This window comes from Hemicordylus capensis, chromosome 4, assembly GCF_027244095.1.
Source record: "Hemicordylus capensis ecotype Gifberg chromosome 4, rHemCap1.1.pri, whole genome shotgun sequence".
NCBI lineage: Eukaryota > Metazoa > Chordata > Lepidosauria > Squamata > Cordylidae > Hemicordylus > Hemicordylus capensis.
This window is the reverse complement of record NC_069660.1, coordinates 103,908,421-103,924,797: the sequence shown is the minus strand read 5'-3', so window position 1 is coordinate 103,924,797 and position 16,377 is coordinate 103,908,421. Positions and strand designations below refer to the sequence as shown.

Below are 16,377 nucleotides of genomic sequence, written 5' to 3'. Positions count from 1 at the left end.
TTGGGAATGCCATTCAAGATTACAGTACCCACAGTGACTTTAACAACAGATGCCTGCATGTTGGGCTGGCGGGGGTACATCTGTCAGATTTAAGGATACAGGGCTTTTGGATGGTTCAAGAAAAGCGGTTACATATAAACTTTCTAGAGCTCCTTGCGGCTTAGAGGGCGCTGAAATCATTCCAAAGAACTGTTATGAACCAAGTACTGCAAATACAGATGGACAACACCATTGTCATCGCATATATAAACAACCAAGGAGGGATTGTGTCGCAAACACTGTGCTAGTTCAGCCTACAGATATGGAATTGGTGCATTACTCAGAAGATACATATGGTAGCCATTCACATAAGGGGAGAAGACACCATATTGGCAGATAGGTTAAGCAGATACTGCTACAGCACCATGAATGAGAAACGAACCCGTGTTTCCTGAAAGAGCTATTCACACTCTGGGGGACTCGGTCGGTGGATCTCTTTGCTACACAAGAGAACAAGAAATACAGACAATATTGCTCAAGGATGGGACTGGAATACTGCTCAAAGGGCGATGCTTTCTAGTACCAATGGATTCAGAGTATATTTTATTTGTACCCACAGTATCCATTGCTGAACAGAGTGGTTGCCAAGGTGCTACAGGATGAGACCAGAGGCATTCTAATAACCCCCGGTGGCCAAGCAGCCATGGTTTCCACAGCTACTCAAACTGTCTGACCAGATCCACAGAAAGCTCCCTCAGCGACCCTACCAAATAAGTCAGGAGAAGGGACAACTGCTGAATCCAAATCTACAGACACTGAATCCCATGGTGTGGAGGATAGGTTAATAAGGAAGATCCTACTTAATAACAGGAAAGCTTCAACCAGAAAGAACTATGGTGCCAAATTGAAGAGATTTTGTGAACATGCTAAAACAAAACACTATAAGCCCTAAAAAGCAACATTAAGGGAAGTATTGCTTTACTTCACATCTCTTAAAACAAATGGGCTGGCAAATGTGTCAATTAAAGTGCATTTGGCTGTAATTTCTGCATACCATAATGGATGGGAAGGAAAAGCTGTGTTCTCTCACCGAAAATGTAAAAAATTCATGAAAGGAATAAATAATATGTATCCTCCAATACCTATGGACAAATTGAATCTGTCGCTGGTGTTCTCCACATTGACAGAGAAGCCTTTTGAACCAATGGCAACCACTTCGGTGCAATTAGTAGCTTTAAAAACAATATTCCTAGTGGCAATAACAAGTGCAAAGCGTGTGAGTAAACTCCTAGTGCTATGTATGGATGAGCCATACAGCAAATTCCACGCAGAAAAGGTATTAATGTGTTTGGATCCTGAGTTCCGAACTAAGTTAGTCACTGACTTCCATCTAAACCAGAATGTGCTTCTCCCAACCTTTTGTAGAAACCCATCCACTCAGTGCATTCTTTGGATGTATGCAGGTCACTGCTGTTCTACTTAAAAAGAGCCAAGGAACTAAGAAAAACAAAGCAATTATTTATATGTTTTAAAGGGGGGTGCAAAGGCTACGCCAGCAAATCATGCCAGCAAATTTCACATTAGCTGGTAGAGACAATTTTGATGGCCTGTAAGCAACAGAAGGTGACGCCACCAAAATCAGTTAAAGCCCACTCTACATGAGCGCACGCAACTTCAGTGGCACATTTGTCTGGAATAAGATACAAAGACATATGCATGGCTGCATCTTGGTCTTCAGACCAGACCTTTATTAAACATTATGCTTTGGACTTTTACTCTGCAGTGGCAGCCAAGTCTGGAAGGGCAGTACTAAAAAGGGTGTTACGGTAGCTTACGGCTCCGACCACCAATGAGGAATCTTGTAAGTCGCCCATTATTTATGGTTGTTGGATCACTATCCAGATGTAACAGATGATTTGGTAGTGATCCAACAACATTCATAAAACCGTCCCAACCATCCCCACTGCAGAGTGCAAGCTATATGTTAAAGAGAGAGAGAGAGAATTGTCGGCCAACAGAAACTGAAAGGAGGACGTCAAACCTCCAATATTAACAGAAGCAGAGCATGCACAGTTGGCAGGTTGGGGTGTCACAATGAGCTTATATGTTTTACCCAAAGTGGTCTGCGCAGGCGCAGAACCCATTATTTATGAATGTCGGATCACTACCAGATCATCTGTTACAGGTAAGCAGCCTGTTTATATGATGATGTATCTTAACATCATGGTCCTTGTCATATGATGGTTTGATAAATGTGAAAGAAAAATGTTTACAAAATATTATGTAGATGGCATGCAGTACCTGCAAAATCAAACCATATTTCTGATGCCGAATTAAATATTGTTAAATGAGGCTCCCTTAACATTTAATTTTTGTTTGTTTTATACTTGCATCCCATCATTCTTCCAAGGAGCTCAGAGTTGACATAATAGCTATGCCATTTTATCCCACAACAGCCCTATGAAGAAGGTGCTTTAGAGCACTCAGTGTACTCTTTGGATGTCCACAGGTTGCTCAAGGCCTCTCTTGAGAAGCTCTTTAGGAGCAACACATGCACAGGCAAAGTATGTGCTAGTCAATAGTGTTGCCATGCATACTTGAAAACAACAACACCTGGCTGTTTTGAATGGTAGCTGACCTGGGACTGAATTAAGTAGTTCCAAATGTATGTGTGGAATCTAGGAATTCTCCTGACTGTCTGGCACATCACACTATAAGGTTGCCATTCTTTAAAAACCAAAAATAAACATACCATCCAATCCAGGATCTTGTGTCTCTTTCTTCATTATTTGGGCCCCAGTAATGCTAAGGTACATAAATGTGAAGCAGGCCTTATTCTGGTTTGTGCCTAGATGAGAGGCTTCCTGGAGCAGCATTTAAAATGCTGCAAGCATTCTGAGGGAAGTGTGTCATAAATAAAAAGTATTTAGTTATACAGCAGTATATAAATACTTGTAATTGTAGTAGTTAAAGTATTTGCTTTGCCAACTAAGGTGAAAAATGTTATCAAAACATGTAGAACTTCTTCCCTTCCCACACACACTATTTCTGAGCTTCAATTGAAAAGGTTTCCTAGGAACACAGAGTAATATGTTGGGTGTCAACAAGTAGAGTGGGCTTCAAAGTCCTGTTCTCTCCATTCACTGGATATCGTTGGGCAAATTTCAATCTCTTAACTCTTCAAGGAAAGGACAAGATAAGAAATGGTTTCTGTATGTGCACAATAGGAAGTGAATGTTGTTGTTTGTGCAGTACTTCAATAGAAACCATCTATTGCAAGATAGAAGTGTTCCATTAATTGGTTTTTCCTTTAAGTGTAATGCACTGTATCAATTTAGCGCTTGCTAGAGCAAAAGTCCAGTAGCAATTAGTGATGAATTATGATGAAGTATGTCTGATGATGAAGTATGTCTGTCTTAAAGTACATCTTGTTCATGCTTTTACATTTGTATTTTGCCTTTCATCTAGAGAATTCAGACTAGTGTGTTAGTCTCACAACAAGCCTGAACTAGTAAATTATGCTGAAAGAGAGCCTTGGTCAAAACTATTTGGTGAGAAGAATAACTAAATGGGGTTTGAATCTGTCAGTATAGTGCACAGCCTAGAGTTTGGATATGGGTTTGGCTGTGAGAGTAACAAACTGTGCTTCAAGGAGGCCTATGCTGAAGATTGTGCTCTGCATATCATTATTTCTGAAGTGTTTGTCCAGTGCTGATAGTTGCCATAAAAACTGCTAACATCCAGGGTTCTGAGAATCTCATAAGAGGTCAGGGAGCAAATCTGTTTGACGTGGATTGCCAAGAATTTCCTTTTCTTTCCAGAAATCTCCAATTTGCTAGTGGCTACAAAGAAATCTCAAGAATGGCAACCGATCTGCCCTTTAGGTCAGCTAAGCTTCCATCGAATCCTTAAAGAAGAAATAATCCAAGTAAGTAGGTGCAGAATTTAGAGTCATTCATGAATATGTGTATTCCTGTTGCTCTTTAAAGAATACTTGATACTGATGTCTGAGAAAATGCAATGAAATTCTGTTTACCCACAACACCTGCAATCTCTATTTAGCCAATATTTAAAATAATAATTTTGATTTTCAGTTCATTGTGCACTTCAGATCCTTTTAGTAACAGAAATTTTCACATGTGCTATTCTTTGTCTTGTAAGCCTATATATGCTAGTTTACCCAGTCAGATAAAATAGCTTTGTTAATCTATTTTTAGAATGAAGTAGGAGCCAGATTGCTTTTTAGGTGGTGATTTATTTTCACCATTATTTTAGTCGATATGCTGTTTTTTATCGACCTAGAAAAGCAACTTTTTAAAAGGACAGTTTTAGTAAAGAAATGCCTAAACCATTCAGGATAATCTTGCAAAGTATGGATATAGAATTGTCTTGCTGAAATTTGCAGATCATCTTCATTACTTCAGCATACCCTAATATAAATGGCTAACATAAAGGCTGTTCTGCCCAAATCATTTTTAATCACAAAAAACCCTCCACACCCAATTGACAAATTATTTCAAACATTAAAAAGTAATCACATTGATTTCCTCTTGGTGTAAATAAGAAATCAGTTCTAAATTCATTAGATATAACTTCCATTATGTTCATCATATTAGGCTCATTGAATAGATGTAGATGAAATATCTCTGTGATCCTAATAATGTCAGATAAGGATGGCACAATTAAAATGTTTATAATGAAAACTCAGGGTGAAAATCAATACTAATCGACCCTTTTTGCTCTGTAGTGACTAATGCTAGTATTGTTTGTTACTTAAATGATTACGTTTGTCATAATTTCTAACTGGTGGATTTAAATTGTATTTTAGGGTGAGCACCTTGGGAGAGGAACAAGGACACAGATTTACTCTGGAATTCTTAACTATAAGGATGATGACAGTTACCAGACTGAAAAGGAAATAAAAGTTCTCCTTAAAGTATTGGACCCCAGCCACAGAGATATTTCTTTAGTAGGTTCCTCTCTGCTTTACTTTATAAAATGAATGATATCATTGCTTCTAATTCTTTTATCTCTGTATGGATCCATGGTCTCTCACAACTGGGTCTTCTTCACCTGCACAGTAGGCCCACAGAAGAATTATTGGCTCTACTTAGGCACTCTGGCCTTTTAAGGTGTAGTGATATCAGAACCTTCAATGCGTGCCTGTAGAACAGGCTGTAGAGCACTTCCCTCTTAAGTTCCTTCCTGTCCACTCCTCGCGCTGCTTCGGGAAGGATCCGTTCCTGTTTCCCCTTGTTGCTGTACGAGATTGGGATATATATTTTTGACCTTCCTCCTTGGACTGTTTCTGGACTTTTGCTTGCACTTCCCTTTAGCTTAGATATTCTGTTTCTGATTTTTTTGGCTGACTTTGGACTGTATTTAGACCTGGCTGTATCTGCCCCCAAAAGCTTTAAGCACTGTGTGGCTTGTAAGGGAACTATGCCCTCCTCAGATGGTCACTCTGATTGCCTGATTTGTTTTGGGGACTCCCATAACACCAGTGCCTTTAAGGTAAGTCTGTCTTTTAAATAAAACTAAGCCTAGAACTTTGTCTAAAGGCATCTCTATATGAAAACATCCTTCACCCAAGGACGCCGAGATCAAGCCCACCATCACCGCCAAAAACCATGGCGCCTAGCCTGTCGGTGCCATCAGCGTCGGCCTCAATGTCCCTGCTATTACGTCCATGTCTTGTGGTTCGTCTGGCTCCTTTAAGATGCCTATGGAAAGATGGCGAGAGCGGCATAGGCATAAGCACGATAGCCATTGTTCCTCTTCGAGAGAGCCCCACAAAAAGAAGGAAAAGCACGCTTCCTTGGGGTCATCTATCACGGCGACTTCCATGCCAGCTAAGTCGAACTCGGCGTTGTGCTCGGTGCCGAGAGTGTCGTCCCAATCAGCAAAGATGCTGTCTCCTTCTACGGCCCAACCTGAGACCTCATTCTCTCCTTGACCCTCAACTTTGAAGACCACTTCATTGGCCTTTTCGGCTCCAGGATGCCCAAGTTCCTCCCCATCAGCGTCGATTGGCTCCTGATCTGTGGCGCTGGTGCGCTCAGCGCCAACTCCACCAACACTGACTGCTCTACCTCCAGCGCCGAAACGTTCAGCCTCTTCAGCGCTGGCACCACATTCTTTGGAGTTTACTACTGCCACGACCACAGGACACTCTTCATCGGTGTCAGCTTGAGTTCTGCCTTCGACGTCTTCGCCCTTGATCTCACAGATGTCGACGCCAGGGACCTCCACAGATCCACATCATCTTTCACCTGATTGCTTGGCGCCGCCTTTACCCATAGTTATTTCACAAACATTGACACCAGCTCATTCTTACTGCTCACTGGATCATCCAGTGACACCTTCTTTGGATTTTCCAGTGCTCCAAAGTTTGCTGCATCAGGAACTGGAACACCTTTTGGGATCTGCGAATTTGACTCCATCGGGCTCTACCTTTTAAGGGGTTCACCTTGTCACTAGGACTTGATACTGTGGAACCTGAATAACCCATGTCAGTTCCTAAGACACCAACTGGTGGCCTATCTACCTTGATGCCACAATGTCATTCGGCTTTAACCTGGAGGGAATGTATTCATTTCTCAGTCTCCCATGTTCCCCATGACGCCCTGGATTATAATAGCTTCCCGGGGGGCCGTAAGCTGGACTCCATGGCACAGAGGTTTTACTCCTTGGGCTGTCTCTCACTCAAGGTAGTGAACTACTTAGCCTTCATTGCTAAATATCAACAATCGCTGTGGGACAACATGAAGAATAAAGTAAATGCTTTGCCTGAGACCTTTGAAGGCAAGTTCCTGTCTACCCTCTTGAAGGTGGCAGACCTCACGAGGCAATAGTTAAGCATGGCCAAACACCTGACTGAGACATAGTCGAAAGTGTTGGCTGGATCCAATGTACTTCGCCACCATGCTTGGCTCTGTTCTACACCTCTGGAGCCAGAGATGAAGGAAAAGATTGTGTATCTCCTGTTTGATGGTGAGGGCTTGTTTTCCAAAGGTGATGGAGAAACTTAAGAAGTCACGCTACACTGCTAAGACATTTGTGCAGTCCCAGTCTTATCAGAGGTACTGTCCTGCATTCAAACAAAGATAGCCTTCCCAAGATAGGGGAGGTTTCCATCAAGGATCTAGGCTGTACTCCAGGTGTCCTTTCCATCAGTGTCAGAAAGGCCAACAAAAATCCAAGTCTCAGAAACGGCCCAAGCAATCGTTTTAATGTCCCAGACCTGGAATTATTTTTCCCTGCTTCTCAACTGGCATCTGTCTCACGCCCTTCCTCCCTTTGTGGTGTAAAGTGACATCAGATACCTGGGTGTTGTGCATAGTGGCTAGCGGCGATGCTATTGAATTTGACTCTCTACCTGCCCATGTATAAAATACACCCACTCAAGACCTATCCATGAAGTTTATTTGCTACTCCAAAAGGATACCATAGAGCCAGTTCCGCTTTCCTCAGTGCACTCTGGGTTCTATTCCAGATACTTCCAGGTCCCAAAAGCATGATGGTAGGCTCCTCCCCATTCTAGACTTATGAGAGCTCAACAAGTTGGTCTGGACTTCCAACTTTTGCATGATTTCCTTACACTCAATACTACCATTACTGTGGGAGGAGGAGTGGTTTGTGTCCTTAGATCTAAAGGACGCTTACTTCCACGTCTCTATACACCCTCGCCACTACCAGTTTTTGAGCTTCTGTCTGGGCACTCAGGCCTACCAGTACAAAGTGTTACCGTTCAGCCTCTGCACCACCCTAGAGTCTTTACTAAATGCATGGCAGCGGTCATTGCCTATCTGTGTGTTCGAGGTGTCTCTGTCTTTCCCTATTTTAATGACTGGCTTTTGACAGCAAATGAGAGGTCAACTCTGATATTCAGCCTTCACCTTACTCTTTCTCTTCTGACAGATCTTGGGCTCAGTGTCAATCTAAAGAAATCAGTCCTGACCCCTGACCCCAGCATGCCATCCAGTATATTGGTGCTGTCCTGGATGCAGGCAAGAGGTGTGCATACTTACCTGCAGAACGCATTCAGGCCATTTCCCCCATGGTGGTCTCCTTCCAGTCTGCCCCCAGGCAACAAGCTTGATCCATCCAGCACCTGTTGGGCCTGATGGTTTCATGTACAATGATGGTGGCGAACGCTTGCCTGAGAATGAGGAGGCTCCAGCTCTGGCTTCTGGAATCCTTTTCAAATGCTAAACCCCACAGTGTTTGTCACTTCCAATGCATCTGTGCAGGGTTGGGGTGCACTGTGGTTCTCTGAATACATGAGGCCTGTAGAACTCCCAGCAACAGGAACTCCATATTAACTTTAGAGCTCCTGGCTGTTTTCCTAACTTTTAAGGCGTTTTTGCCCATCATCCAGGGCTGGGTGGTTCAGGTCCATATTGATAACACTATGGCTGTTGCTTACCTGAACCATCAAGGGGGTATTTTGTTAAGGTCTCTGAATAACCTTGCCCTACAACTGTGGGATTGGTGCTTACAGTATATCATTCCTATGGCCATCTATATCAAAGGAGAGGATAATGTTCTGGCTGACTCCCTTAGTTGAGATGTCTTCTTCTCTACTCTCTATAAGTGGGAGCTGAACAATGCTGTTCTGTTGGACGTTTTTGACTCATTGGGTGCTCCCATTATTGACTTGTTTGCCACTACGGACAATTCTAAGTGCTCTCTGTTCTGTTCTAGAGCGGGCCTTGGCCAATGATCACGAGGAAACACTTTTCATCTGCAGTGGCAGGGCAGGCTATATTATCTCCCCCCCCCCCCCCGCATTGTTATCCAGGGTGGTGGGAAAGATCCTCTAAGAGTGCTCATGGTGCATCCTAGTCTGTCGCTGGTGGCCTCGGCAACCCTGGTTCCTGGCTCTTCTGCTCTGCAAGGGGTCTTACCGTCGCCTTCCACCATGACAGGATCTCCTCACGAGGGACCTCCACCACACCCTGCAGACCCTCTCATTGACTGTGTGGAAGATGAACTTCTAGATGAGATCCTGCTGAACAAAAGAAAGGCCTCTACAAGAAGGTCCTACAAGTGCAAATGGAAGCATTTCATATCTTAGGCTTCTTTAAAGGATTTCAACCCACTCAAGGCCTTGATTCACCAAATTCTCCTCACTTCCCTTAAAGTCCACCTTGCTGCCATTTCAGCTTGCCACCAGGGTTAGGATGGCAAGTCGGTCTTTGTCCATCCTGACTCTATAAACGCTTTCTAAAGGGGGTTAACAACCTGTACCCCCCAGTGCAGGCACCCGTTGAGCCTTGGAGCCTCTCCTTGTGCTGTCCACACTTAGAGGCCCCCTTTGAGCTGTTGCCATTGTCTTTCATGAGACTACTGTGCCTGCAGACCGGATTCCTAGTTGTCATCACGTTGGCAAGGCGGGCTAATGAACTCGCTGCACTGAGGGCAGATTCCCCTTATACTGAGTTTTATCTAGGCAAGTTTATGCTCTGTCGAGATCCTAACTTCTGTCCTAAAATTGTGTCAGACTTTCATATCAACTAGGATATTGTGCTATCTACATTTTTCTGTAACCCATCTACGTCCCTCAAATCCTCTATGCACTCCCTGGATGTTCTAAGGTGTTGCCTTTACTTCCTGGACTGCACAAAGGCGTTGGAACTAACTATTCATCTCCTATGCAGGAGCTAGCAAAGTTTTCGCCACTTCTAGACAAAGATTGTCCAACTGGCTAGTACAACTGATTTTCTTCTGTTACAAGAAGCAGGGCGTTCAGCTCCGCACAAAGATCAGGGAGCATTCCACTAGATCCATGACTACCTCAGCTGCCCACATGTCAGGCATCAATATGAAAGACATTTGCAGGGCTGCCATTTGGTCCTCGGACCTCCCCTTTTCCGCCACTATGCTGTGGACTTGAGCTTTGCTGCAGAGGCCAATTTTGGTTGGGCAGGCTTAAAGAAAGTACTGTAACCCCTAGCACCCCCCTCCTTATATGAGAGCTAGTCACTCACCCAGTCGTGAGGGACCATGGATCCCTACAGAGATAAACAGATGATGAACTCTGTGGGGATCCATAGTCACTTACAACTGGGTGTTCTGCACCTGTGCCGTAGGCCTGCGAAAAATCCTTAGCTTCGTTTAGGCACTCCGGCCCTTTAAGGCGTAGTAATATCAGAGCCTTTCAAAGGGTGCCTTAGAACAGGCTGTAGAGTGCCTCACTCTTCGGCTCCTGAATCGGTCACTGCAAAGAGACTGATGACATCCAGAGGTAGCTGGGGGTGAGGCTGTCCAAATTTTAGGAACAGTTGGAAATAAAGTATGGACTTCTCCTTCTCATCTCTGAGACTTCAAATAGTTGCTAGTCAGTGATGGGTTTTCAGGGGAATATGCCAATTTGCATAGGATCCCCCCTTCTGAGAATTGTGTTATGCTGATTCCCCCAATGCCCTAACTAGTCTGTGATCTGCTTTGTAGTGATGTGGGATGGAAAATGTTCTGTTCAGAATGCTTTGTGTGGAAAACATTCCACCCTGTATCACTTTGACAGCATTTCCTATTCGCATTCCTAGGAACCCTGTGGCAGCTCAAAGCTTCAGATTTATTAAGACTAGGACTGGGAGTCAAGTCTTTTTGGTTTGCCACTGGAACCTTACTAGCTCCTGCTGGCAGTGTACTTTGGATTTAGTAAGCTGGGATTGTACTGAGAATCTAGCAATTGATACCAACTTGCTATAGATTTTACACAATGAATATGTGTTGAAATAAGTATATCTATCAACTTTAGCATTTATTAATGTAGTGTATGAAATGGTTCTTTCTGTGTAACTTTGGGTGGACAAATGTATGCCTGCAGCAGTTTAAGGCACACAGCCTTTTGGAGACAGACTTGTGAATTGCAGCTGTCCAAATCTTCACCCATAGCTTACAGGGTTATTTGAAATAACCTTTCACTAGTAACAAACTTGCATTAAATATTTCAGTGTCTGTAGACACAAGAATATTCATTCTTTCATAGTTTGTAAGCTGTTTTGAGGCTGTTCTGTGAAAAGTGGGATAAAACTACTGTGAACTTCTGCTTTGTTAACCCATGATGTCTGTGTGTGTTTTTAATAGGCATTTTTTGAGACAGCAAGTATGATGAGACAGATTTCCCACAAACATATTGTCCTCCTCCATGGAGTTTGTGTCCGTGATGTAGAAAGTAAGTAAACTCTTTGAAGGCAGCTCTTCAAATTGGTCATCTTGGAATATTATAGCATACTAGCTGACCTGGTGCAGAGCATCTGCGCCCCTAGTTCTCCCTGTGTTTCCCCCCACCCTGCTAATTGATATGGCTTCCTGCCCCATCTTCATTTCATCTCTATCCCTTCAGCCAGTTTGTGTGTTTGTTCTCTGCCCCGCTGCCCATCTCCAGGTTTGCCACTGCCGCCTTCTCTTGGCCCGCTGCCGCTTTCCAGCATTCCTCTTCCCCTCCCCTCGCTCACGAACTCTCGCGAGATTAGTGACCGGTATGTCTTAGAGAATTATATAGAGAGATTGTTTGTAATTAGGAGTGTGCACCCAACTGTTTCAAGTGGTGTGGTTCAAATTCAGTCTGAATTTGAACTGAACTGCTGTCTGTGAAACAGTTTGGTGGAACCGACTGGTAGTTTGGGCCATTTGATCAAACTGGTTTGTCCCAAGGGAATCTGGTGCGAATCCCCTTTTTACAAGCAAAAGGGAGTCCCACCTTTAAAAGGCTTCTGAGGGAGGCGGGGCGGGCTGCAGTGGTGGTGAGAGGGCACTTTGCCACTTTACAAGCATAGCCCTTTGAACTGGTCCATAACTGACTAGGCCCAGTTCAGTTCGAACTTGGCCCAGCTGCTTTTCTTTTCTTTTCTTTTTTTAGAACGGTCTGGTTCATGGTGAAACTGGTTCGGTTTGAATCAAACCCAGTTTGATTCGAACTGGTTCTGCACATCCCTGTGTGTAATAGAATTCAGCTTCTACCATTTAAGTAAATCTTTTTCTTTCTTTCTTTCTTTCTTTCTTTCTTTCTTTCTTTCTTTCTTTCTTTCTTTCTTTCTTTCACATTGAAGCTACCTTTAAAAAAAAATCCTCTTGTGTGCAATTCTAGTTACCAACAAAAATGCATTGAGGATTGAACTACTTAATATTTTTCCTTTGCTTACAGACATTATGGTTGAAGAATTAGTTGAATTTGGGCCTCTCGATATCTTTATGCACCGCAAGAGTGACAAACTTACAACTCCTTGGAAATTCAAAGTAGCAAAGCAGTTGGCAAGTGCTTTAAGCTATCTGGTAAGTCTAGATATTAGTTGCCAATAGCAATTATTTTTGTTAGTCTTCTACCTTACAGAAAGTCTGTATATAGCAGAAAATCAAACCATCTTACAGTTTTAGAACAAAATTGCATTTGGGATGCCTTCTTGAAAGTCAGATTTATATATGCAATCACAATCTCTGCCACTGGTTTCATTTGTAATTTTGAGTGTGTTCCTTAAGTTCTGTAACTGGTACCGCTTACTTAACTTTTATATTATTATTTCTTGTTTACACAGACAGGTGTTATTGACTGGTTTGTTTTTATCCAGACATTGAGTCTTTCCCAAGGACCTGGGATGGCTGAATTTTATCATTACTGTTGGTTATTATAGATATCGTCGTAAAATATAGGCTGTTCCCAGTAAAGTTGCTTTTTGTAATTGGCTGATGGTGATTTCTGTGGCCTCTATGATGTTGAGGTGTTCTTCAAGTTGTTTTGGAATTGCACCTAGGGTGCCAATTACCACTGGGATTATTTTGGTCTTTTTCTGCCACAGCCTTTCAATTTGTAGATGATGATGATGATGATGAATTAGATTTCTATACTGCCCTTCCAAAAATGGCTCAGGGCGGTTTACACAGAGAAATAATAAATAAATAAGATGGCTCCCTGTCCCCAAAGGGCTCACATTCTAAAAAGAAATACAAGATAGACACCAGCAACAGTCACTGGAGGTCCTGTGCTGGGGGTGGATAGGGCCAGTTATTCTCTCCCTGCTAAATAAAGAGAATCACTACGGTAAAAGGTGCCTCTTTGCCCAGTTAGCAGCAGATAATAAAACTATGATCCTTGCCACCTTTTCCAAAACTATTCTGAGTAGAGTGTGTGTGTGTGTGTGCGTGCGTGCGCGTGCACACACACACACTTAATGCTATATCACATAGGAAAATGTAGTTTGTGTGTGTTAATTAAATATGTGTTAAGATAATTCAAAACTAGCTGGGCTGGGCGCAGAGCATCTGTGCCTCCGGCCAGCCCACCTTCCTGCCACCACCTTTTTCTCTGCCCCCCCGCCCCCCAGCTTTCTGGCTGGCCCTCTTCTTCTCTGCCCCCTGCCTGCCAGTTTCTTCCCTTGCACCCATCCCATGGCTAGACTGTCCGGCAGTTCTCTAAACATTGGGTTAGCTGCCATGCATGGGATTAGCCACGGGTATGCCTTAGAGAAATAGATAGATAGATAGATAGATTCAGTGAATATAGATGGCATTGTGGGAAAATATTAATTCTGTAACATGTTTCAAATGCAGGAGGACAAAGACTTAGTACATGGAAATGTATGCACAAAAAATATTTTATTGGCAAGAGAAGGAATTGACAATGAATATGGACCTTTCATAAAGCTGAGTGACCCAGGAATTCCAATAACGGTGCTGATTAGACAAGGTATACTTTTAAAAAGCACATCTTTTCTTGTGATTAAAAAAAATTACTATTGGTCTGGATTATGATCCTGTAATTAATCATGCATCACCCTTACCAATGTGCTAAGTGTGCTAAGCATTAGTTTATTGGGAACACAAGCTGAATTTGCACATTTTCCCTCCTTCCCTTTTCTTCCTTACTTTGTGCACCTCTGGACATCCTGGCTTGTAAAACCATGGCTCCTGTACTTGTGTAAAACCTAGAACTGTAGTTTTTACTCTGGTTTACAAATCAGGATATGAAATCAACCTGAAGCGGTGGTTTCACATCCTAGCTTGCTGGTCTTGAGGAGAGAGGAAGCAACAAGCTTGTAGCAACATTTCCACAGCAAGGGTATAAAATAAATAAATAAATCACGAAGAAAATGAGGGGGGAAGGAGAAGCTAGGACTGCTAGGGCTGGGAATCTCCTAGGGTTGGATTTCTGGCTGGCTGGCAGTGTTTGTGTTTTTGCCAGAGGAGAAGCCTGAGTGGGGGATTCATTCATTCCAGGTGAGCGCCCCAGCTTGTGGGAGGCCTCACATTTCCGGGCTGAGTCGGTTTGACTTCTGGTGGTAAATACAAGGCGCGGACCAGAAGAGTGTAACAGAAACCAGCATGCTAAGCTGGATATAAGAAGGGTGTAACAGAAACCTGGTGGAATGGTGAGAACCAATGGGATACAATTATTCCTGGATATAAACTCTATAGAAGGGACAGGGAGAGGAGGGTTGAGGGAGGAGTGGTGCTGTATATCAAAGAAGAGATAGATTCCAATAAGCTAGAAAACCTAGGTGGACCAGAGTCCTTCACAGAATCATTATGGGAAACATTACGAGGCCTGAAAGGAAATGTGTTACTAGGGACGTGCTATTGTCTTCTGGATCAAAGTGCTGAGAGTGACCTGGAGTTGGAGAAACAAATAAGAGAGGCGTCAAAGAGAGACAGGGCAGTAATAATGGGTGACTTCAACTACCCACACATAGACTGGGTAAATTCACATTCAGGTAATGACAGAGAGTCCAAATTTCTAGATGTGCTTAATGACTGTGCCTTAGAACAGTTAGTCGTGGAACCAACCAGAGAGATGGTGCCTTTGGATTTAATCCTGAGTGGTGCCCAGGAACTGGTGCGAGATCTCAGAGTTGCAGAACCATTGGGTAGTAGTGACCATAGTGTGATCCAATTCAGCATATATGCGAGTGGATAATTGTCAAGGAAGTCCAACACAGATGCATTGGACTTCAGAAGAGGAAACTTCTCAAAAATGAGGGGACTGGTAAGAAAGAAGTTGAAAGGGAAAGTCAGGAGGGACAAATCACTCCAGAAAGCATGGAACTTATTTAAAACCACAGTACTAGAAGCACAGTTGGAATGTATACCAAGAAGGAGGAAAGGTACCACCAAGTTCAGGAGGATGCCAGCGTGGCTATAATAAGTAAGGAAGCTATAAAAGGGAAGAAGATTTCCTTCAGAAAATGGAAGACTTGCCCAAATGAAGAGAACAGGAAGGAACATAAACACTGGCAAAATAAATGCAAGGACACAATAAGGGATGCAAAGAAATAGTTTGAGGAGCATATAGCTAGAAGTGTCAAGGGGAATAACAAAAACTTCTTTAAATATATCACAAGTAAAAAACCTGCCAGGGAGGAAGTTGGACCCTTAGATGATGAGGGTGTGAAAGGGATTATTAAGGAGGATAAGGAGATTTCAGAGAAGCTAAATAAGTTATTTGCATCTGTCTTAACGGCGGAGGATACTGACTATATACCCTTTCCAGAATTGAGTTTTTCAGGTTTAGCGGCTGAGGAACTGGGTGAATTTGAGGTGACAAGGGAAGATATTCTAAACTGTCTTGAAAAGCTAAAAATTAACAAATTGCCAGGGCCAGATGGCATCCACCCAAGAGTTCTGAAGGAACTCAAATATGAAATTCCTGATCTCCTAGCAAAATTATATAACTTGTCCCTTGTCTAACTTGTCTATCAATTTACCCAGCACCAAAGCTAAGCTGACCAGCCTGTAATTTCCCAAAGCCTATTTTCGAATCTTTTTTAAAAACCTCATTTTGCTGATAATATTGAAACCAGTTGGTTTATCTTTTAGTTCTTCCTCCTTTTTCAGTTTTCCATTTATTATCACACTTATTCAACACTTCATTATATGTCAGCCATCTGGTTTTCATATTCACTTCTTTACACATAACAGCTTCTAGTGGGGATAACCACAGAGGTACCTTGTTTTCTAAGTATTTTTATTTCTTTTCCAAACTATTATCAAACTTCTTCTGATGTAATGATTAAGAAAGTCCCTATGTACTTTGGTCTTACCATAAAATAAATACGCATGCCAACCAAATCTTCTAACAAAGCCCTCCAAATCCAAAATTCTTCGGTTTCTTAAAACTATCAATTCTTTCTTCCATACCAAACATGCTGCATCAAAAAAGGGCAAAATACAATCTTAAATTTGGAAGGACCTATGCAAAATCAAGGCAATTTTGACTGCACAAGGCTCCTGCACACGAGGTGCTTCTTTATTTGATTAGTTTAAAATTTACATGAGCAGGACTAGCAAATGTATTTATCAAGGTCCACCTGGTGGCGAAATCATTGCATCATTCTGGTTGGGATGGGAAAACTGCATTCTCTCACCCGGTCTGTAAACGCTTCCTAAAAGGCATAAACA

The 16,377-nt window shown here is 42.7% G+C and overlaps 1 protein-coding gene across 7 annotated transcripts in view; it reads left to right on the top strand.

Annotated features, from left to right (window-relative positions):
* The window catches only part of JAK1 (Janus kinase 1), a 150,088-nt gene that overhangs the window by 117,852 nt on the left and 15,859 nt on the right, over nucleotides 1-16,377 (top strand). For all 7 annotated transcript variants that reach the window (XM_053243926.1, XM_053243924.1, XM_053243930.1 and 4 more), the window contains 5 exons: nucleotides 3,801-3,907; nucleotides 4,808-4,948; nucleotides 11,074-11,161; nucleotides 12,134-12,261; nucleotides 13,534-13,669. In XM_053243926.1, coding sequence (XP_053099901.1) covers nucleotides 3,801-3,907; nucleotides 4,808-4,948; nucleotides 11,074-11,161; nucleotides 12,134-12,261; nucleotides 13,534-13,669 — 600 coding nt within the window. The remainder of the gene's footprint in view (nucleotides 1-3,800; nucleotides 3,908-4,807; nucleotides 4,949-11,073; nucleotides 11,162-12,133; nucleotides 12,262-13,533; nucleotides 13,670-16,377) is intronic.